At 52.4% G+C, this 22,833-nt stretch overlaps 1 protein-coding gene across 15 annotated transcripts in view; it reads left to right on the top strand.

Moving 5' to 3' along the window:
- MYT1L (myelin transcription factor 1 like) overlaps positions 1-22,833 on the top strand; it is a 226,461-nt gene that overhangs the window by 165,545 nt on the left and 38,083 nt on the right. For 14 of the 15 annotated variants that reach the window (XM_009183612.4, XM_017947247.3, XM_009183618.4 and 11 more), the window contains 2 exons: positions 9,254-9,337; positions 10,612-10,833. In XM_009183612.4, coding sequence (XP_009181876.1) covers positions 9,254-9,337; positions 10,612-10,833 — 306 coding nt within the window. Of the gene's footprint in view, positions 1-9,253; positions 9,338-10,611; positions 10,834-12,154; positions 22,707-22,833 lie in introns of those variants that run through there. The other variant, XM_017947251.3, reaches the window with a different exon arrangement.

The following is a 22,833-nucleotide window of genomic DNA, read 5'->3' as shown; positions in this document are numbered from 1 at the left end:
AGACAGGCACTATTTAGCTGAGAATGGAAAGAAATTGTGGCACTATTCGAGAAAAAGTTCACCACTTGTTAAAGACGGTACATCAGACCATTCAAGGAGGGGTGGGCAGGGCAAGAGGTCCAGGGGCCATGCAATGAGCTGCTGCAGTCAGAGAGACTGGACTCAACTCGAACCCCATTGAGGACAAGTGGGGAGCAGGTTGGGGTCAGTGGATGCAAAATTCCCCACAGGAAGCATCAAGGAGAAGGGATTTCTGGCCAATGGACTTGATGGGATCATTGCTGATGGCTGGCCAGGGTGGTAGGGCCTCCAAGTGCTCGGACAGGTGGTGGGGAATTGTTCCTAAACTGATTTAGAAGGATTCTTGCTCAAACTGGATCCTACAAGGACAGAGAGGGAAGTCAAGGTCGGGTGCATTCTAGTAAAGGACCCAGAGGAGCTCAACTAAAGTTTTGGTCAAGAAGAAAACCTTTGTGAAAATATTGTCCACACAAAGGCAAATCCACTACATGCCACGAATGTTTAAGTCACGTTTAGATGTACCAACAGCCAATGCCAAGTTAAGGACAAGAATGTTTCTGAAATAAGACCGATTTAAAGTGAAGTCTCCCCGTATGGGAAACAATGCTGCATCTATCAAATAAATAAACTAAGTTGTACGATATCTGCTCCCCTTCATCTCTCTAAATTTTAGATTATAAAGTAGGCAGTCCAGAAGCAGGTAAGGCCTCCTGCTTTTAACATACTGCTTGCAAGAAAAAAGAAAGAAAGAGAGAAAAGGCAGGAAAGGCAGGAAGGCAGGGGGAGGGGGAAGGGGAGGGGGAGGAAAGGGAAGGGAAGGGAAGGGAAGGGAATGGAAGGGAAGGGAGGGAGAGAGGGAGAGAAAGGAAGCTAGGAGAGTTAAAGAGAGTGTCAGCCATGGATAATTACCCCCCCGCCCCCCAGGACAAGGTTGTCTGCACAGAGTCGTTGAGTGAAACCCACTGTCTGTCCCTGAGTGACCAGATCCCGGTGGTCAGAGGAAAGGACCCTCGCCTGACTTGGCTGGCATTTTGGATTAGAAACAGCACTCACAGGATGATTGTTTTGTCATTAAAATCTCACTGAAAGTAATTTGCTCCTGTGCTCACATCCCAGTCATTTGAGAGCTATGTTTAAACAGCACGTGTCTACGAAAAGCACAAATTGTGAATGCCACCAAGGAAAAATGAGGTCTACAACTTGGGGGAGGATTCTTCAGACTCAGTGCCAATGTCTCACGCTCTTGACCCAGATTCCTCAGCCTCTGCAGTGCTGGCATGTGGGGGCAGATGGCTGTTTGCCATGGGGGCCGTCCTCCACACCACGGGACCTGTGTGGCATCCCTGGTCCTCACCCACCAAATGCCAGGAGCATCCACCCATTCATGACAACCAAAGATGCCTGCAGTCATTGCTGAGTGTCCCCTGAGGGGACGACTGCCACAGACCAGGGGCAGCAGAGGCTTATTACATTGATGCAGCTTCACCACGCAGCACAGAAACAGCCACCACGTTTGGTAGAACAAGAGTGAGTCACGCCATCCAGCAAGACTGCCAGAATTAAATCACTGGTTTAGATTAAATAAAAATTTGTAAAACTCCAATTAAATATACAAAGACAAGAACATACCATGCTGGTCTTTATTTCATCTTAGAAAAGCGACTTCTCGGTCCTATCACATGGCCAGAGCTTCCGGCGTGGCATAATGTCAGCACCCCGTAAGGTGAACACCTCCTGGTCACTTCGTGTCCAAATGTCTGTTTTTCTTCTCATTTTTTTTGGTGGGGGTTGTCATCATGTAAATTTAGTCATGTTGTTTAAACATTTTATTCATTTTACATGTATCTTAGACGGCTAAGTATTAATACAGCACAAACCCATGATTAAAATCTAATCTAAGCTCAAATTTAAGCTACCATCTATGCCTGGAATAAATAATCCCAGGGTAAGTCGATGGAGTTGGAAAGTAAGTGTGATTTGTGTTTGGCGAATCTGAGACCTAGGCAGAGGCCTCTCGGGGTTTTAGCGTATTGAAGGTGGAACACCTTGTGACATTACTTGTTCTAGTAACAGCTTCCCTGGCGTAGACATCTAAACAGGGCTGAGCACGTTGCTCAGAAGAAAAGTCCCTGCTAAAGGAAGATGGAGGCCCCAGCGAAACAAGTGCAGTTCTGTGTATTTGGCTGCTGAAGACAGACAGAAGCCAACAAGGAAACTCTCCCAGGTCTGTTGGCTCTTGGTGGCCAGAAATGCAAGTAGAAGGAACTTCTTTTCATGTTAATCTTCTATTGTCTGTTTCCCAGGAACAGGAAGATAATGTTACGTATAGGCAAACTTCACTTAGATGATGATTCACTGGCCGCCTTTTTCCCTCAATCATGCCATAATTCAAGGTAGTTGTGTGAGTTCAAGGCATCCTCCTCCCGCACTGTGGGCTGTTGTGAGAGGGAAAGTCACCAAACAATGATCCTGCATGTGTTCAGAGCACAGATCTGCCTCGCGCATCTGTGGTGTCTGGAATTCTCCCTCCGGCTCCCAGGACAAAAGCACACACTCCAATTCTGTCTGCAGTTGCAGAGTATTCCCAGCTCCCTTCTGAGAGAAAAGTGAGGCCAAGCCCTGGCCTTCTGCTGGGCCCGTTCTGGGAACTTAGGCAAGGAGCTGTCCTCCACCATCTCCATGGATGCGCTGAGAATTAGCCATTTCATTAACTTTTGAATTTGCGGAAACTGTGAGGGGCCAGGAGATACAGTAGCAGAGCTGCACTCGAGCCCATGTCATCTGACTCCAAGTCCCACCTCCAGGCAGCCCACAGGCCTAGGATGGCCCTGGAGAAAGTGTGTGTGCCTAAACCACCTGGAGAAGGTGGGGTTGTACCTGCCTCTTAGCGGTGGTGTTTTCCGGCCTCCACGTAGCATCCGCAATGTCCCTAAGTCCATTTCAACAAATGTTCATTGACTGTGATGTTCTGTCAATCCTCTATCTGCTGCTTTGCTGACTCTCTGTCCTCAGTGAACAGAGGCCCTGTTGACCATATGCCTACAAAGTCTTCCACGTCATTCACAGTCATCCACGGGGCTCCTCTTCATACTCTCGTTTTCAAACTAACAGACTGTTTCTTAAGTGTGTCCTCAAAATCCTGTTTTCCAGACACCTTTGCTCTTTTCTCCGACCACCGCCCACAGGCCCTCTCCTTCACCTGTAGTCTCCGGGTCCTGCCAGACAGGCCTGCCCAGGGGTGCTCCTCATTCTCTCTGTCCAGCCATCCCACATGCCTTTTTCATAGGATCAGGCAAGCAGCAAGAGCTCCAAAGGCCCTGAAGTTGTTCCAGCGCAGAAGTCAAGTCCACAAATGATGATGCTCCAGGAATCCGACTCCCACTAGAGCAGCCTGTGGCCTCTACAGTTCCTGAATGGCATCTAATCACAAAAGAACATTTACTGGGCACCTGCTACATACCAGAAATTACAGTGAGCATTTTACATGTATCATCTCAGCATCCTATGAGATTATTGGTATCCTGACTGCAAATGAAGGTGCGTGGGCACGGAGATGCTCGGCTGCCCGTCTTGTCAGCGCCTGCACTCACCCGGAGCACTTCCCCTCTGCTCTTTTACCATAATGCGCAAAATTGAAGCCTCCAGCATGGCAGTCAAATGGCCGGACAGTGTCTGCCCATGCCACCCAGTGTGCTGTGGGGACTTTAAACAGGGACCCCAAAGGCCTTACCTGCTGTGAAATGAAGACATCATCAGGTCCTGAAGAAGACAGTGAAGAAACAGGCTTGATGTCATGCAGAAGAACCAGGAGCAAGTCTGCCTTGGAGGGTCTCAGGTCCTGCTGCCCAAATCCGGAGAGGCGGCTCCTCACCAGGGAGCCTCGGGAACCTTGGAAGGCGGTGCTGGTGCAACCCTGTCAGGATCTGCTCTCACACAGGTGCAAAGCTGTTTAGTCAGAGGGTCAGGAGGGTCACAGGATCCACTCTCATGCCGGGCACAGAGCCGTTTCACCAGAGGGTCGGTGAAGTCTGTGTTCTGCCCCGGGCTCTGGGCCAGACAGCCACTCTAGCACCACTTTGGCCTGGAGGCCACGAGGTTCACTGCCCTTGACCACATGTCTCCCGGGATCCCAAATCCTCCAGTTTCTCATAATCCTGCACTCACCTGTTGTTGGCCCTTGCTCGCTGGAGCTGTCCGTGTGCTCTGTCCGTGTGCTTACGCTGGAGCTGTCCGTGTGCTCTGTCCGTGTGGGCTCTGTCCGTGTGTGCTCTGTCCGTGTGCTTACGCTGGAGCTGTCCGTGTGCTCTGTCCGTGTGCGTACCCCCAGCCTTTCCCTCCCCCAGAGAACACAGGGCTCTGAAGTGTTTATAGCATTTCCAACATTTACAAAGTTCCAGATAAAGATGTGGACATAGCATGAGCCCCTGTGAATTGTGGAAAACAGTTTCTGTCTAGGAAATTGTTAATCGTTTAAACGTAATCCCAAATGTCAGTGTGGAATTCCAGAAACCTAGTAAATTAGTAAATATCTGTTTGAGTATGTAATCTGTCCCCAAGGCAAAGGAACAGCAATAACTAAGGCGTTCCTAGCCTCGAGGTACAGGTAGTTACGAGGAAAGACATAAAAGCTAACCAGCCTGGGGCACTCCAGCACATTCCTGCACATTTAAGGGAAACCAAGATGGGCTCCAAGAGGACGCACACTCAGGGCAGTGGCCTTGGGGCCTCCAGGCCGGGATGGCACTAGGGTGGGAATCTGACCTGAAAGATACTTTTCAAACATGTCTGTACTTATCAAAGCCTAAAGATAATGAGTAAGTCATGTCTTAATTCTGACGAGGCAGGGTGAGTCGGAGCCCAGGACAGAGAAGGCAATGCTGAGCCATGACGCGATGGATGGGGAGGGTCTCTAGGAGGTTGAGCAGAAAAGGATATTCCAAGCAAGGGAACAGCATTAGAGAACGTCTTATGACACCAACATTAATGCACATTTGACAGTGAATAATTCAGTTTGGCAACAGTTTCAGGTCTAAGCCTATGGGAGCAGCTACAAATGGAGCTTGCTTTAGGAGTCCAGTTGAATTCAGTATGAGGGGGTTAAACTTTATTTGCTGGAAAATGGATATTCACCCAAGTGCAGGCTTAGCTTTTAGCCTAGAGAGCAGGCTGCTGAGAGACGGGAGGTACCAAGAGCACACTTGGGCGGTGACGGTGACAGCCGGGAGAAGAGCTGGTGCAGGTGAGGAGAGCAGCAATGGGGCTGTGACCAGCAGGGTCAGGAGTGGGAGGGGCCCCTGGGGAAGAAGGCAGGCACTAAAGAGGGAGGGCCTGGGATGCAGCAAGCACCCAGGGGACATAATCCTCTGACATATAGAAGTCCACCAGGAGGAGTGGGCCTTAGAGTCTGTCTAAACACATTAACTTTAGGATTCTTATGATATATTCAGGTAAGCAAAGGAGGAAGGATGAGAGGAGAAAAACAGCTTTCAGGGTCATCAGCAGATGAGCTGTTTCAACTCATGCACGAAAAGAAAACGACCCTTTCAAAAACGGAAGATGGTGGCTGGGCGCAGTGGTAGCTCACGCCTGTAATCCCAGCACTGCGGAAGTCTGAGGCAGGCAGATCGCTTGAGGCCAGGAGTTCGAGATCAGCCAGCATGACAAAACCTCGTCTCTACTGAAAATACAAAAAGTATACAGGTGTAGTAGTGCAAGTCCGTAATCCCAGCTACTTAGGAGGCCGAGGCAGGAGAATCATTTGAACCTGGGAGGCGGAGGCTTCAGTGAGCTGAGATCATGCCCCTGCACCACTCCAGCCTGGGCAACAGAGCAAGAGACTCTGTCTCAAAAAAGAAAAAAAAGAAAAAGGAAGATGGATCCAAATCCTAAGAAAAGAGCTGTGGATGTGAGCCCTGAACAGAACATGGAGCCGTAGCTCTGACGCCCAGGAAAGGACTGACTGCTCCCCTCCCTCCAGGGCTTGCGAAGGGCCCACAAGTGAATCCCTATGTTTCTAAAATTTGGAAGGAGAAAATGTGGGGAGTGACGTTTTGTTAGGTTCAAATCTGGGCCCTGAAGAAGGGATCACAAGTGCAGACAAAGGTGAAAGTCAGGATGTAAAATCACAGAGCTCCTTCTCTGTGCCAAGCATTGTATGTATCATGTTATCACTTTCAGTTTTCACAGCTGATGACACAGGTATTTCTGCCCCAAAATACAGACAAGGAAGCTGAAGCACAGACACTCGGGCTACATCTGCACAGCCCATACATAGCATCGCCTCTTCCTTCTCTCCCTCAGCGCAACGCCTGGAAGAAGTGGCCGCTGAGATCCTTCTCACAAATAGTCATTCTGTAGAGAATCTCCACTCTGGGGTCCGTAGCAAGTACTGACTTTCCATCCTATGTTGTAAGCTGATAAGGGGAGTTTTAAATACTGAACAAGTTCTAATTCCATCGCTCCTAGAGTTCTAGTGCTTAGTGGGTGGGTAGGGAAACGTTCCCTTGTTTTCATCACGCATGAAAAGTAGCAAGAAGTAAGCAGTATAAAGGTGCCAGCCATGCACTAAGATGCTACAGTGAGAACAGGGGGCCGCTGGGGGCCCTGGACTCCTGTGGGTGTTCGGTGCTGAAGGGGAGGCTAGGTCCTGCTGTCCTAGGGATGGAACAGAGGCCCTGGGCTATGGTGCGTGGAAGACGACCCTGTGGGGCACAGGCACTGAACTACCCATCAAGTGAGTGGGGGCAGGTAAAGACCACGCCTGTCCATGTGCAGGCTTCTCACAGGTGCCCTCGGCCAGCGCCCCAGAAAGAGACCACAGGGCCTCTTCTCACCCACAGACATGGCTTTCCGATACGGGCTCCTGAGCCCCAGAGCTGGCATTCTAGGAGTCTAGAGCAGCCCCTGTGCCAAGGCCAAGGCTTCCTGGAGGCCACTGCATTGTTGGAGCCAAATCTTGTTGTTTTTGAGGATTTGTTCTGTTTGGTTTTGCTTTGCCCCCAGCCCAGGCCTCCATGGTGGCCAAGAGCTGTCCCTGGCCCTCAGGTCTGCAGGGAGTGACTCAGGGACAGGGCAGCGGGCAGGGCCTAAGGGAGCCCAGCCTCTGTGGTGGGGTCAGGGACTGGGCTTGCCCCACAGGAATCCTACATCTGGGGAGATGGGATCCTGGGTAGGACTCCATAATTCTCCCTGGGTAAGACACTTTAATTGTCCCTGGGTAGGATACCGTAATTCTCCCCTTCTTTCCTCTTTTCTTCATTCATGCATTGATTCACCCGCTCCGTGCAAGGCTTTGGGCTAGGAATTGGGGAACCGCGGACAAACACTTGCATGGTTTATACTCCCAGGAATCGCCTCTCAGAGGAGCCTGTAGAGGACAGAACCATGTGAGCCTGCAGCGGTCGCATTGTGAAGACAGCCAGGCCCAGGCCTCTTGTAGGATGCAGAGGCCATGCAGCTGGGAACGCGCCACAGATAAGGCAGGGACATCGGTCAGTCCGAAGGATGGAGGCAAGGGTTGCAGGGAGAGCCCAGCAAGGACAGCGGGGCCTGTGGGCAGGAGAGGGGCCTACATGGCTACAGGGCCAGGCCTCGAGGAGCCAACGAGCTGTGTGGAGGAACTCGGGTCCCCCTGAGGAAGTGAAGAGCCTCGGATGATGCTAAAGGCTGGCCTGGTGGTGATCCCAGCCAGGGGGCCTGCACTAGCACTGCTGGAAGCGGAAGCCCCTGGAAGCGGAAGCCCTTGGAAGCGGAAGCTGGACAGATGGGGAGAGGCCTTGGGTGTGACATCAACGGAACCTGAGGGAAGCAAAACCCAGCAAGGACACACTCAGTCTGCTGGCCTGGGGCTTTGGGTTGGTGACGTGGACGATGAGTCTAATTTTGGGGCATCCGAGCAGCTATGCAGCGTCGGGGGTGCAGGGGTGGACCTGAAGTCAACCCACGCTGGCCTCAGAGCCCCAGCGACCTGCAGGCAAGTCAGGAGCCAGAGGCTGGGGCGGGGGCGGAGGAGGCCTCGGTAGGAACAGGGAAAGGTCGGGGGAAGCACAGACGGGCCCCTCTCTCCAGATTCTGCCTGTAGGAAGGCGGGGAGAAGAAGGGCCCCAGCAGGCAGCGAGCTCAAGTGCCCTCGCCTCTTCTTTCCTCTTCCTGTGAAGAGCCAGACGGGGGAAGAAGCAGAGGGATTGCCCGCTGGGTCCAGAGCTGGGGCAGCAGGGGCCTGGAGTGAAGGTGCTGTGAGGCCTGACAACCTCTTTCCTGCCCAGACCCAAACCTCGAACCCTCCGCCACCCGCCTGTGCTGAGGGGCTGCCCCCACCTGAAGAGGGAGGAGGACGGCCAAGGCCTGGGAGGCGGGATGGAGCCTGTCTTTAGGGGAGTGAGCACTTCCTCCTGGGAATCTGCATGTTTCCAAGAATCAGAACTGACCAGGAAAACTATCCCCAAGCTCAGGAAAGCCAGGGAGAAGCGTGGCCTCCCACCTGGACCCACCCATATGCCAGCACCAGGGCTGCCATTTCCACAGGACCCAATGGCATGGCAGGAGATTACCCAATTTCTGGTTCTTCAATTCTTTTCCAAAAATCCCACTTATTTTATATATTATTGTTTGTGGTGTGTATGTGTGTGTATTTTTCCGTTCCAGCTGAAAAAATTCCCTTTACAAGCATGTCCAAAGCTTCTGTACCCGAGGCTGAAAACTAAATAAAATAAGCATGTCCAGCTCCTCCTCTCCCATCTGCAGGCACAACCCGAAGCCTGGAATAAGTCACTAGCCCATCACTGTCTCCCAAGACACGAACCTGAGATGGAAGTGCTTGGGAAGCTGCTGTGAGAGACAGAGCCCCCAAGAATGAGGCTGGGAGCCTGTTTTCCTCAGTCATGTTCACCCCCGACATGCACACGTCCATGTGCACTCGCTCACTCTCTGTCAACAAAACCTCCCCCATCATCTTTCCTGGTGACTCCTGACTGCTTCTGCCCTCTCCCAGTGAACCAGTTTCCCTCCCGTTCACAGCATCCTAGCCCACCCCAGTCTCCCAGCTTTCTTGAAAGGGGACTGACGGTGCCTAAAGCCTTGGAGAGGACACAGGGAAAGAACTCTGCTCCTGAATCTTGACTGTGTACCCAGAAGCACAGGTTTCCGGAAAGAATCGAGTCACAGCCTCATCAGTTAAGAAAGCTTGCTGGAATCAACGGTGCGGGGTGGTTTCTGAAACGTGTTTCTTATTTAGCCTTTCAGGTTGCCCGAGAGCAAAGAAAAGCGGTATCAGGATAGCACAGAGCAAAGAAGATAAGGAAGATCAAGAGCCCATCAGGTACGAGCACCAGTGGGGCTGAGAACCGTAGCAGGGCTGCCGTGTGGGGATGAGTCATTCAAGCAAAGCACATCTGCTGATTGGCTGAAAAGTTACAGGGGCTGTCCAGCAGTAAGCTGATATCCGTCAATCTGAGGTTCCAGGTAACCCAAATCACCCTCAAAAACACCTTCCCTCTCTGCTTGGTGGGGAAAGCAGCTGAATTATTGGGAACGGCAGATTGGTGAACGCTCCTGAAAGTACTAAATACAACACCACAAGCGAATGCTTCACTGGTATTCTGGCTTGTAAAAATAGTTTAGTTATACCTGCCTTGCTCTAAAGCAGGGCTTGAGGCCACAGCAGACACTGGGCTCGGGGCCTGTGACGACCGACGGGCTGCCCAAGGGAGTGTTTGTCCCCATCCCACGTCAGCCACGCCTGGGCCCCAAACACCCACACAGTAAACCTCACTCCACATCTTCAGAAAAAAAATTTTAATTAAAACAGAATCAAAATAAAAGCGTACATTATTCAAATAAATTAAGATTTGTCAAAATAAATAGGTAATGCAAATTCTAGGGAACGCGAACTTTTCTGTTAATAAAAACAATGCAGGCAAACTCACCACTCAGGATACATGAGGAGCGCTTAGGCCAGGCCCTGCCTCCTTCAGGCGCCTCTGCTGCCCTGGCGTGTGTCTTGGTCCTGCCATTCCCAAGTTCCCAGGAACACACCTGCCCTGTGTCCATGTGCCAGCCTGACTCCAGGAGACTTCCTGAGACGTCTCTACAGCTGAGTATCTTCTCTAGCTGGAAGGGCATTTTAAGGCCTCCAGAAGACAGCCAGACAAACGTCTTCTAGCCCTTGAGAAAAGCACGAAGCAGCCTCTTTAAAAATAATGCCACGACATCTTATTGACTTTGCATTTTTTCCACCCAAAAAGCCATGTTTCTGTCCCAAAGTGGTGCCTTTTAAATACATGCTTGTACAGCTGCAAGCGGCTGCATGGTCTTTTGTGTGCTGAACCCATCAGTCCCCACAAGGCACATACACTTTGTTCCAGAAAATCCTTCCCTCCGCAGTGGGTCAGGCCTTCTGCGCAGGTGAACTAGTTCAGTCTTCCACTAGGTGGTGTCTTTTAGTGACTTTTCTTTCTATTTTTCTTTTCCTTTTGCCCAGCCAGGAGGGCATGGTTCTTTTCCTCCTCATGCCGGGTTATCCTGACTTTGTTACAGAGACCACCAGCCGATGGTGGCCAGGCAATAAAGTGTGTCCCCTCTGCCTGCCTGCAGGTGTCCGGTCCCCGGGTGCGATGGCCAGGGTCACATCACCGGGAAGTACGCGTCCCATCGCAGCGCCTCCGGGTGCCCCTTGGCGGCCAAGAGGCAGAAAGACGGGTACTTGAATGGCTCCCAGTTCTCCTGGAAGTCGGTCAAGACAGAAGGCATGTCCTGCCCCACGCCAGGGTGCGACGGCTCAGGCCACGTTAGCGGCAGCTTCCTCACACACCGCAGGTGAGTGGCTGCGTCTGCGGGACCCTAGCTGGGATGGTGCCGCCGAGAGCCAACTGGCATGGCTGGTTACGACGGCAGCAGGTGCCAGCTTCTCCCGTCACCTGTGTTTAGAAAGAAAAGGCTGAAAACTATCATATCAACCTAACGAAATTCAAAGGTTTGGGGACAGCATTGAAACACCTTAAACTTACATTAGGGAGCACAGCCTCCTTCAGCCCCATCTATAGATGACCACAGCAGTTTTCCATTTTTAAAATTAGAATCCACAGTAAGATATAGATTTTCATTTTAGACATGCACATGAATATCTTAAGATTTAGTTACTTATTTCACCTGAAATTCACAGGCAGGCCTCACTGGGGGAAAGAGGATAGCGTTTGGCATGGTGGCTCCTGGTGAATGCCTGCGCCAAAGATGCATGAGAAAATTCCCAAAAGAGCCAATCAACCTCATTCATTTTTATTTGCTTCATCTAAAAAGAAATACAAGCAGTTAGATTATCTTAGGAGAGGCCCGGTCTGTGCAGTCAGATGGTGCAGTCGGTCCCTCTGTGGGGAGTGAAGACCGGGGTGGGACCTGTCTCCACGGCTGACGGCTCCCCTTACGCTTGGCGTCCCTCAGCTTCCTTGAGGAGGCGGAGGGGAAGATACAAACATCACACGTAGATGTGAAGGTCGTGCCCTTTGGGGAGATTTGCAGTGGTTTCCTTTCTGCTGCCCTATGTGCCACTTTCTACGAAGATCACACCTGCGCCTCAAATCCATCTCAAACACAGCGTGAACAAAGCTGGGTATGCAGATTACAGGAATAATGGCACGTTCAGTAATAGGTGACTCTGATCCTTAAAGAAATGTTAAGGAAGATTTTTTTTAATTATTAAAGAAATGCCTGCTCAAGTAGAAAATTCAAACAATATAAATTGGTTTAAAGAGAAAAATTGGCCGGGCACAGTGGCTCATGCCTTTGAGAGGCTGAGCACTTTGAGAGGCTGAGGCAGGCAGATCACCTGAGGTCAGGAGTTTGAGACAGCCTGGCTGGCATAGTGAAACCATGTCTCTATTAAAAATACAAAAATTAACTGGGCGTGGTGGCTGGCACCTGTAATCCCAGCTACTCGGGAGACTGAGGCAGGAGAATCACTTGAACCCGGGAGGCGGAGGTTGCAGTGAGCCAAGATTGCACCCCTGCACTCCAGCCTGGGCAACAGAGCAAGAGTCTGTCTCATACAAAAAAAAAATTGAGAGAGAGAGAGAGAGAGAGAGAGAGAGAAATTGAATGTCCTTTCCTGGACCTGATCTCTCAACTCCCTTCTCAAAGGCAGGCAGTTCCTGTCTTCTCTGGAACTGAAAAGCACCCCTATTTATACACATGGATCTCAGTGTCTCCCAGAACCCTGCATGAGAACAGGGGCCTCGGCTGCTCACCAGGACCACCCAGGGCCCAGAAGACGGGGCATTCCTCGTTAGGTGCATGGAACCCCAGGATATCACAGAGCCACGTCACCCTCCCCAGTGAGCCTGCTGCCGTGCGTGCCGCCCGGTGTCCTGTCCAGGTTTGATTGTTACAAAGAACTCCACGTGAACGTCCTTCCACACACAACTCCATGTCCTTGTGCAAGCAGATCTTCAGGATATATTCCTGGAAACAAGAATGCTAGCTTTAAAATTTTGACAGATTGTGCCAAAATGCCCTCCAAAAATGTGTCTACTTTCCCAAACCTTTCACCATTAATAAAATGTTTAAAAATTTTGTAAAAACCCTGCCCATTTGACCTATGAGTAAGTATGTTTTGCTGGCCTGACACAGACGAAAGCAGTTCCATCCTCTCACGTGAGCATTTCTGCACTCCGGGGGGGGCACTGGTTCAGGGCTGCCTCTGCGGAGCCTGGTGCTTTAGCTTTCCTCCTGCTGAGACTTTGCCCATTTGATTTAAGCAGCAAATACCAGGTGCCAGATAAGTGCTGTTCCCTCCCACTCCCCAGCCTCTGGTTGCATTGCATGTTAGGGCCAGAGGACAGCCCTCCACCAAGAACTCTGTGCTGCCGCTTGTTCCATGGGGGAGGCTTAGAGCTCGGGAGCCACTGAAGTGGGAAGCAGGACCCCGCCCCAGGTCACCCCTTCCCAAATGCCAGGAGTGAATTTCTGCAGCTAGAACCTCACCCACACACCTCTGTCTACTCTGCTGCCAGCCTCACCTCAATTTCCACCCTTCCCTGTTTCTTTTCTCCAAAGGGAGCCTCTTCCCCAGGATCCCGGGCACAGAGTGAGAGCATGTTGAGATGCATGCACTGGCCTCGACAAGCTGATGGAATCTTGGGGAACAGGCTGGTGGAATCTTGGGGAGCAGCCTGGTGGAATCTTGGGGAGCAGCCTGGTGGAATCTTGGGGAGCAGCCTGATGGAATCTTGGGGTACAAGCTGATGGAATATTGAGTGCAGGCTGATGGAACGTTGGGGTACAGGCTGATGGAATGTTGGGGCACAGGCTGATGGAATGTTGGGATGCAGGCTAGTGGAATTTGGGGGCACAGGCTGATGGAATGTTGGGATGCAGGCTGATGGAATCTTGGGGGCAGGTTGATGGAATCTTGGGGTTCAGGCTGATAGAATCTTGAGGCACAGGCTGATGGAATCTTGGTGGCAGGTTGATGGAATCTTGGGGTGCAGGCTGGTAGAATTTGGGGGCACAAGCTGATGGAATCTTGGGGTACAGGCTGATGGAATCTTGGGGCCCAGGCCACATTAGTGAGTAAAATCACAGCTTACAGGCTCATGTTACTCAGAGAATTTGCAATGCTGGAAGCTCCCATCTCTAGAAAGCTGTATGCCTCTCACTTCACTCCCACCTGGTTGCCACCCACCCTTGCCCAGGGCTCAGAGCCTCCTCTTTCAGGATCCCAGGTCCCTGGAGGGCGCACAGAAGTCCAGGCATGATAGAAATGACTCCAGCTGCCCATGCCCCACCTACCCTGCAGGGCCACAGCTTGATGGGAGAGGCCACAGGCTCCAGGCCCAGGTATCAGTATTCACGTGCGGGGTGTGGAGGTGGAAATGTCAGCGTGCTAGGCAGCTCTTGCTACAGCCCTGCCATGGGCTGGCTGAGCTGCACGGAAATGTTGACACTCCTCCATTTTACTAAAAGGCACCATCAGAACTCTCTGAACTGCTGGCTTCAGCCACCTCCGAGGAGGAAAGGGGACCTCCCTGTGTGTCACAGGGCTCTGGGCGTGTTTGCCCGGCGACCGGCATCCCTGTTTGTGCAGCAAAGGAAAACCCGGGGCAGCAGCACAAGGGGAAAAGGGGCAGTCCAGGCCTGAGCACGGCGGACCTGGGTTCTGTTCTGTTCTGTTTTTATAGTTGTGGTAAAATATTAACACACTCATCTTTAGGTGTATGGTTCAGTAGTGTTAGGTATACAGATGGTCCTCAACTTACAATTTTTCGATCTTACAATGGTGCAAGAGCAATATACACTTGGTAGAAATGGCACTTTGAGTATCCACGCAACCATTCTTTTTCACTTGCATATGATATTCAATAAATTACATGAGATATTCAACACTTTTGTATAACTAGGCCTTGTGTAAGTTGACTCTGCCCAGCTGTGGACTGATGTAAGTGTTCTGAGTGCGTTTAAGGTGGGCTAGGCTAAGCTATGATGTTGAGTCAGTACAATTAGTAAATGCATTTTTGACTTAAAATATTTTCAAGATACAGTATTTTCAACTTAAGATGGCTATATGGGGATGCTGACCCCATGGTATGTGGAGGAGTACCTGTGTCCGTCCTCATGGTATTCGAGGAGTACCTGTATCCATCCCCGTGGTATGTGGAGGAGTACCTGTATCCATCCGTGTGGTATGTGGAGGAGTACCTGTATCCATCCGTGTGGTATGTCGAGGAGTACCTGTGTCCATCCCCGTGGCATGTGGAGGAGTACCTGTATCCATCCCCATGGTATGTGGAGGAGTACCTGTGTCCATCCCCATGGTATTCGAGGAGTACCTGTATCCATCCCCATGGTATGTGGAGGAGTACCTGTGTCCATCCCCGTGGTATGTGGAGGAGTACCTGTATCCATCCCCGTGGTATGTCGAGGAGTACCTGTGTCCATCCCCGTGGTATTCGAGGAGTACCTGTATCCATCCGCGTGGTATGTGGAGGAGTACCTGTATCCATCCCCATGGTATGTGGAGGAGTACCTGTGTCCATCCCCGTGGTATGTGGAGGAGTACCTGTATCCATCCCCGTGGTATGTGGAGGAGTACCTGTATCCATCCGTGTGGTATGTCGAGGAGTACCTGTATCCGTCCCCATGGTATTCGAGGAGTACCTGTGTCCATCCCCGTGGTATGTGGAGGAGTACCTGTGTCCATCCCCGTGGTATGTGGAGGAGTACCTGTGTCCATCCCCGTGGTATGTCGAGGAGTACCTGTGTCCATCCGCGTGGTATGTCGAGGAGTACCTGTATTCACGCTGTTGTGAAGCTGATCTCTCCAACTCTTCCGTCTCCATCGAGACCCTGTCTCCATTCAACACTGACTCCCCCTTCCTCAGCTGCCTGGCCCCTGCACCCACACTGCGCTTTCTGCCTCTATGAATCTGACACTTCTGGGGACCTCCTATAAGTAGAATCCCACGGGGTTTGCTTTTTTGTGACCGTCTTATTTCACGGAGTCCATGTCCTCAAGCACATGGGCTTGAGGGCTTGTAGCACGTGACCGAGCTTCCTTCCCTTTTAAGACTGAATAATATTCCATCATGTGTTGACCATGGTTTTTCTCTGTTGATCAAATCTTCATCAATTTTATTAGACAGGCGGAATATTATTTTCTGAAAGTGTAAAAATATTAATACCCAGCAAGAACACAGCTAAGCGCACAGAAATACACGCATTAGAAAGCCTCAGACGTTTCTGTTTCCTCGGAAGCCCTGGCCTTGCCCAGACTGCCGGGACTGCCTGGCGGTTTTCCCAAACCTTCCAGGGCTTGGGCTAGCAGAAGCGTCCCACAAAGCCCCCGCGGACACGTCAAGATTGGAGTTTGGAGGGCCCTTGTACATCCCACCCGCTATGCAAACGAAGCAGCGGTTAGAAGCAGCAGCAAAAAAAGATTGAAACAGAAGCTGCCTGTTTTATTTCTCTTTTCCCCCAAACCGTGACAGTCTAGCCAGATGATGAAGAACTGCTTTCAAGCAGGTGCCAAAATATAAACAGTAGAGGAAGCAGGAACCAATGTCCATGGTTTGGGGCCCTGCTCACACGCCCAGCCCACTCCTGGGTCTCAGACCTGACAGGAGCCCCTGGTCACCCACCCCATTTGCTGTGAAATCGTTTCCACTTCACTTCCCGGTGAGTCCTGGCATGGCCGCTGTTCTTTCTGTGTTGAGGGTTAGGCAGGAAGGCTCCTTTGCCTGAGCCTGTTCCCTGAGCTGAGTCATGTCTGAGAAAAGCAGAACTGATGTAAGAGAAATAGAAAACGTTTTATCTTTAGGGTTGGCCAGGTCTTTCTAGAAAAGCAATGTCTAAGATTAAAAGTCAAGGCCCCATCCTGGCTCCTGGGCGCGTGCATACGTGGTGCCATGACCTTTGGGGCAGATGCCATGTTGTGGTTGTAAAAGCAGCTATGACGAGACCCTCAGGTCAGGCGTAAAGGCCAATCCCTCCCACAAATGAGGGGGAGAACCGGAGGCACATGGAGAAGCCCAGGACGGAGGAGGCAGGGACAATTCCACCACAACAGAAGTCGGGTAGAAAATGCTGATTTTATACACGAGGAAGTGGCAGAGCGGACGGCTCAGGACGGGAGGGTGTCCTCAGTCCCAGTGAACACAGACTGAGGACAGTACCAGGCCATGACCAGGGACCATTCGGCCCATGCAGACCCCCAGCAAGCGTTCTGGACAGGTGCTAAGGCCGAGCCACACAGCAGAAGTGGCAGAGCCTAGAGTGGTGATGGTAAGTGAGACCTAACACTCACTCCCTGAGCCCAGAACCTCACAGTGAGGGAACAGACTCACGTAAAGCCTCGGATGCGGGCACTAGGGCGAGGCCAACCACGGATGCAGTGCCACCGGCGCACGCTGTGGGGGACACTGGCTTTAGACTCAGAGGAATCTGAGGAGGCTTCCTAGGACTTGAGACCCTTGGGGTCTGTGCTGGAGGAGAGCTCACCCTGCAGCTCACCCTCCCCTAAGCCCCCAACAGACGTGTCATTCATTCAGCTCATTCCGCCGACACAGACAGACATGCCTCCACCGGCATCACTGATCTCCGGCCAGGTCTGGTTTACAAAGTTGAGTACCACGGCCTGCTCTTTAGAGGAGAGAAGAGACCATGTTTTAGAGAATGCTGTGGACTTGGGTGAAGGAGGTTACAGATGCTGCAACATAGTGTGCCAGGCCAGCCATCGGCATCACAGAGGAGAAATGTCTAGTCCAGATGACCCTTCAGGAGCCAAGATAGGAGCTGCATTTTGAAGAAAGGCGCAGCTCACCACAGGGAGGAAGGTTACGTCAAGGACTTTAAGTGACTCTTGGAGTCTGGGCTTCGAATGTGCCACCTTGGTGGCTGTGGAGGAGACCTGGAGCGGACGGGCAGGCAGACACGTCAAGCCATTCCCGTGGACCCAAGTGAGGCATGATGAGGGCTGGACCTCCGACATGAAAGGAAGGACAGATTACAGGACTGCCCAGGAAGTTGAACCAGCAGGGCCTGGTGGGTGAATCCTGGCGGGAGAGGTGGCCCCAACCTCAGCAGCTGCACGGGTGGCAATGCTGGCAGTTGGGAAGATGGAAAGAATGAAGCCTTCACTGCCATGGGGATCTTAGTCTGCTCAGCTGTCACGAAAAAATACCCTGGGCCAGGTGGCTTGAACAACTGACCTCTATCCCCTGTCCTGGGCCGGAAGTCTGAGGTCAGGCTCCAGCTGATCTGGTTTCTGGGGAGGCCTCTCTTCCCGGTCAGCAGACAGGGGCCTTCTCACTGCGTCCTCACAAGGCGGGGAGAGAGCAGGCTCGCTGGTGTCTCCTCTCGTCAGGACTCTGATCCCGTCAGATCAGGACCCCACCCCTACAAGACCATTTACGTGAATTATTCCCTTAGAGGCCCCAGCTCCAAACACACCCAGCGGTTAGGACTTCAACACAGGAACCTCGAGGGACACAAATACTCACACCATGAAAGTGGGGAAAGATGGTGATTTCATTTTAAATACGTGAGCTTGAGATTCTGTGGGACTTTGAGGTGGGAATATCCACCCAACAGCTGGGAACAGGCCTCGGGAGGTGTCTGAGGGAGAGCCGTGTAGGAATCAGGAATCGGCAGCACTAGGTGGGAACACCCACCCGGCAGCTGGGAACGGGCCTCGGGAACTGTCTGAGGGACAGCTGTGTAGGAATCGGGAATCGGCAGCACTCAGGTCACACTTGACCCTGTGGGTTTGCCCTGGGACCAGGGGTCCATGGAGAAGAGCAGCAGCAGAGACACCCCGGGAGATGCACACATTTGTGACAGGTGGAGGCGGAGAGGCCGTGACGAAGACGGAGCTTCACGGTGGTGTTAGGGGCGCCGTGATGTGCAGAAGCTTCCAAAGAAAAGAACATGCACAATACAGGGAAAGTGGCGAGAGGCCGGCGTGGTGCAGAGTTCAAAATGATGCTGGACTCATTTGGGGTATTGGTCGTGGGAATGCAACTGAGGCCTTTTGTGGAGAGTTTAGGGAAAAGATCAGGCACCAAAACCAGAATGAGATAGGACAAGAGTCGGATGGAAAGTTCAGGGGGTCATAGAGGACACGACTAATGGTTCTAGAAACGCAGACCGGACGAGAGGAGAAGAACAATGCTGGCAGTAGCTGGAAAGGCGCGGGAGTGGGCAGGACCTCACGGGCACAGAGAAATGTGGGTCTGGCCTTTGTCTGAAGAGGAAAAAGCCAGGAGGAAGAAATGGGTTAAAGATACAGAAGGCGGCAGGAGGACCAGATGGAGACAGATCTTGGTAGAGGTCAGGAAGCCACAGACAAGCTGGACAAATGTGGACGTAAATGCACTGGGGAGCCGGGGGTCCTCGGAGCAGAGCTCCAGCTCGGGGGAGCAGGGGGTCCTTGGAACAGAGCTCCATCTGGTCCATCTGGACAGGGACTTCATGGGAGTCGTTCACACATGAGTCGGACACCTGAGCGGGGCTGCAGGGCGTGGTGGTGTCTGGGACGCCTTCAGGAGAGGGGATTCCAAGGGAATCACAGCCATGCTAAGGACACACAGGGAATTGGAGACCACGTGTCAGCCACTGGAGGGGAGGGCACACTTTTGTCCCCAACGCTCAGCTGTCAGGCTGTGGGGAAGACAGCAGCGTGGGAGCCTTACTCCAGCCCCGGTGACATGCGGGTGCATGCGGGAGGTGCAGAGGGAGCAGCTCTAGGTCACCAGCCGCCAAGGGGCCATGGAATATGAAGGATTCTGTGAGGGAGACCGCGGCCGGCCGGCAGGGAGGACAGAGCGAGGAGGCACACTCTGCAGTTCCCCTAGGCCCAGCGAAGAGGCTCCTGAGGGAGGGACTCCTGCCATGCTCCACAGTTCCCCCAAGTCTGGCCCTACTCCTGGCTCTGGGAGCATCTCCTCCTAGCCATCCTGAGCTGCCTCATCCCCATGGTGTTTCACACCTGTGAGCAATTCGGGGTGCCGAGAACACCCTTTCCTTCATCTCCCTGTGAGCCATTTGGGGTGCTGAGAACACCCTTTACCCCATCTCCCGGTGAGCCCTTCAGGCTGCCAAGGGCACCCTTTCCTCTATTTCGCCTTCTGTCTTGTGATGGCTCCTCATCTTCCAAACAATGTCAGTGGAGGCTGTTCAGGGCTTATGCGCCGACAGAGCTCTAAGCACCTCCGCATACCAGCCTTCTTAATCCTCACAGCAGCCTGAAGAAATGGGCTCTGTAATTATCTGTGTTTTAAAGATCAGGACATTGAGGCAAAGAGAAGAGAACTTCCCCTGGGGTCCTGTGAGTGACTGAGCCAGGGCTCAGGTCCAGGCTGCCTGACCCCCATAAGCGACTGCTTTGCACTGTCTCATCTCTCCCTGACTCTGATCCCTGTGATGATCTTGGTGAAACTGCCCCAGCCTCCTCTCTGCAGACACTGTCCCTTCCGTTTCTGCCTGATACTGAGTAGCTGCAACATCCGCCACGCTCCACTGCAATGTCTATGTGTGGGGACCTTTGTTCCTTCCTGCACATCCGTGGCACCTCATTCTGCACTGCACACAACAGCTCCTAAGAAAAGCTTTCATGCACCATTGACTCAATACATTTTATGAGAGGAGATTTAAGTCTGTGTTTAAACAGGAAGCAGCCGTGTGTTCACTGGGTGCGGATGTGAGGAACCGAGGGCCTGCCAGGAGACAGGTGCAGTTCACAGGTGTATGGGAAGGTGGGAAGGTGAGAGATTCTAGTCGAGCAAAAGGAGTCAGGAGGTAAAGGTGGGGGAGAGGGAACCAGGGAGTGCGCTCTGCCGAGGCCTGAGCACCCCCAGAGGTGAGGGGCCCAACGCCATCTTCATGGGAGACCCTCACCAAGCGCTGGGCAGCCCGTAGATGCAGGGAGGATGGGGTGGAAGAGGGAGGGAAGTGGAGGGGAGACCTCTGCAGCTGTTGAGCCTTCTCTCTCGTGTGCGGTGCCCTGAGCATCCTTCTTTGCCACCACTTCAGTTCTCACTCCAGTTAAATTTAGGAAGATTCTCCAAACTTAAAGTTCTAACTTTGAAAAACAAATATTTTTAGAAGTAGCTCATATCTTAAGAGTCTTGACCAACATACATTTTTTAAACCTTTTCTGTCTGGAATATGTGAAGTGTTCTATTTATTTTTGGGTTCCTCTCTAGTCCATTATAATTGAGAACATAACCTTTTATAGAATGTTTGTCTTGCTTGATATATCTCAAGGGAATTGTTGCAAAAATAAGTCACCATATTGAGTACTTACTATGTGAGCTATTTTTTAAATCAATCATCTCATTTAATGGAAGATTAGCGAGGATAGGCTGACGGCCATGACAAACACACTTCAAACTACTTAAGCAGAGCTGAGGTCTACACACAAGGCAACAGGGAGAAGGGCTCTGGCACCTTCAACACACTTTCCAAGGGCTGTTTTTATTCCATAACCAGAGAGAGGAAAAGAACATGGAGGACCCTAAGAGGGAGGTGTTTAGGGTCTGGATCTGGAGGAACACACCTTACCTCTTTCTCATTCCATCTGTAAAACCCACCCCACAGTGTCACCTAACGCTGTGAAGCTGGGAATTCCATAAGTAAATCCTGCCCCAAGGTGTCATCTGACATTAGGGAAGCTGGGAATTCCATAAGTAAAACAGGCCCCCCAGTGTCACCTGGTACCGGGAAGCTGGGAGCCCAAACAGGGACACCTTCATGCTCTCTTGCCTCTCTGTGGTGCTGAGTAGCCATAGTTTTTACAGAAACACAGGTTGACATTCAACCAATGTGCCCTGAGATCTGTGTGGTCCTATTTTAGAGATGAGGGAACTGACTGGGAGGCAAGCCGCGCTCCTGGATGCATGGCCGGTAGGGAGAGACGTGGGGCTCCTCCGGGGCTGCTAGGCCTCGTTTGTGGACACACCCGTGTGATCCAGGACAAGACTCTCAGGGCGCAGGGCGTCCACAGCGAGCACGCAGCTTGTCTACTAGGATTCTGGTTTTGATCTCAAGACAGATCACTCGCTGGTGTCTGGAGGTGTGGGGGAAGTACAGTGAGGGGACCCTCCCCGGCTGTCCTCTCTGGGGGAAGTACGGTGAGGGGACCCTCCCCGGCTGTCCTCTGGGGGAAGTACAGTGAGGGGACCCTCCCCGGCTGTCCTCTCGGGGGGAAGTACGGTGAGGGGACCCTCCCCGGCTGTCCTCTCTGGGGGGTGCCCTGCCCCTGGATCCCCAGGAGGGTGGTTCCTCGTCTGCCAGTTGTGTGGAGGGGAGGGGTGCTTGCTCTCCCTGTCGTGGACGAGGACCGGCCACCCTGTCCAGAGACCAGATACATGGACAGGGCACACTCAGGAGGTTCTGGTTACTCTGTGCTCAAGTCTCTGATGTTGACTCCAAATTCCACATCATCAGGGAATAAAGATTTGGTGTGTCAGCAATGCTGATCCCTGCCGTAGACAGAGCGCTGGGACTGTGTCACCTCCAAATGCTCCTCCAGGACTCTCCTGGCACTCCCTGGATGCTCCCCTTTTCCCAACCAGGGAGGTCCCCTCAACTCTCTGAGACCCCCCTCTAGGCAGAGTGGTGGGAATGAGGACCACAGTGCCAGGGGCTCCTCCAGGCCCGGTGGGAGCTTTCTGTTTGACCGCGGCATGTTTCAATGATGCACCTTGTTTTGTAACACAGGAGGAAAGTTCTCCTGAGCGCTGGGTCCCTCTGTGATCGGCAGGAGGTGGAAGGGAGGGTGGCCCCAGCCCAGGAGTAAATGCAGCACAAGGGAGGGAAACAGAGCATTTCCATCCAGGGCTGAACCCTGCTGTGCCCCAGCTCCTGCGAAGCCCCATGTCCCCATTCCAGGCAGGCAGCCCCTTACTATCAACCCTTCAGTCATCTGGCCAGGTCACCACCTCAGGGAAAAGAGAGGAAGTGTCGCTGCGCTGTGTCCAGGCCGTGATCTCTAGTCCTGGAGGCCAGGCAGGTTGACCCATCCAGAGCCCTGCAGGATGGGGAGAGGCCTGGGGCGCCAGCAGGGGTGGAGATTGCTAAAGTGAGATCCTCGCCACGATGCGCCTCCTCCTGCATCTGCTCTGGGAAGAAAGCAGGACTCAGTGAGCACCACCCCACCCCACCGCCTGCTCTCATGAGGAACCTCACTTCTGAGAACTACATTCCCGACCCCCACCCCATGCTCCCCCTGCCCCCACGCATGCTCCCCCTGCCCCCACGCATGCTCCCCCTGCCCCCACGCCACTCCTGTGGAAAACTGGCCTTACTGAATCACTTTACAAGGAAGCC

This window comes from Papio anubis, chromosome 14 (genome assembly GCF_008728515.1).
Source record: "Papio anubis isolate 15944 chromosome 14, Panubis1.0, whole genome shotgun sequence".
NCBI lineage: Eukaryota > Metazoa > Chordata > Mammalia > Primates > Cercopithecidae > Papio > Papio anubis.
The sequence above is the reverse complement of the archived record's forward strand: the minus strand, read 5'-3'. Positions and strand labels throughout refer to the sequence as shown.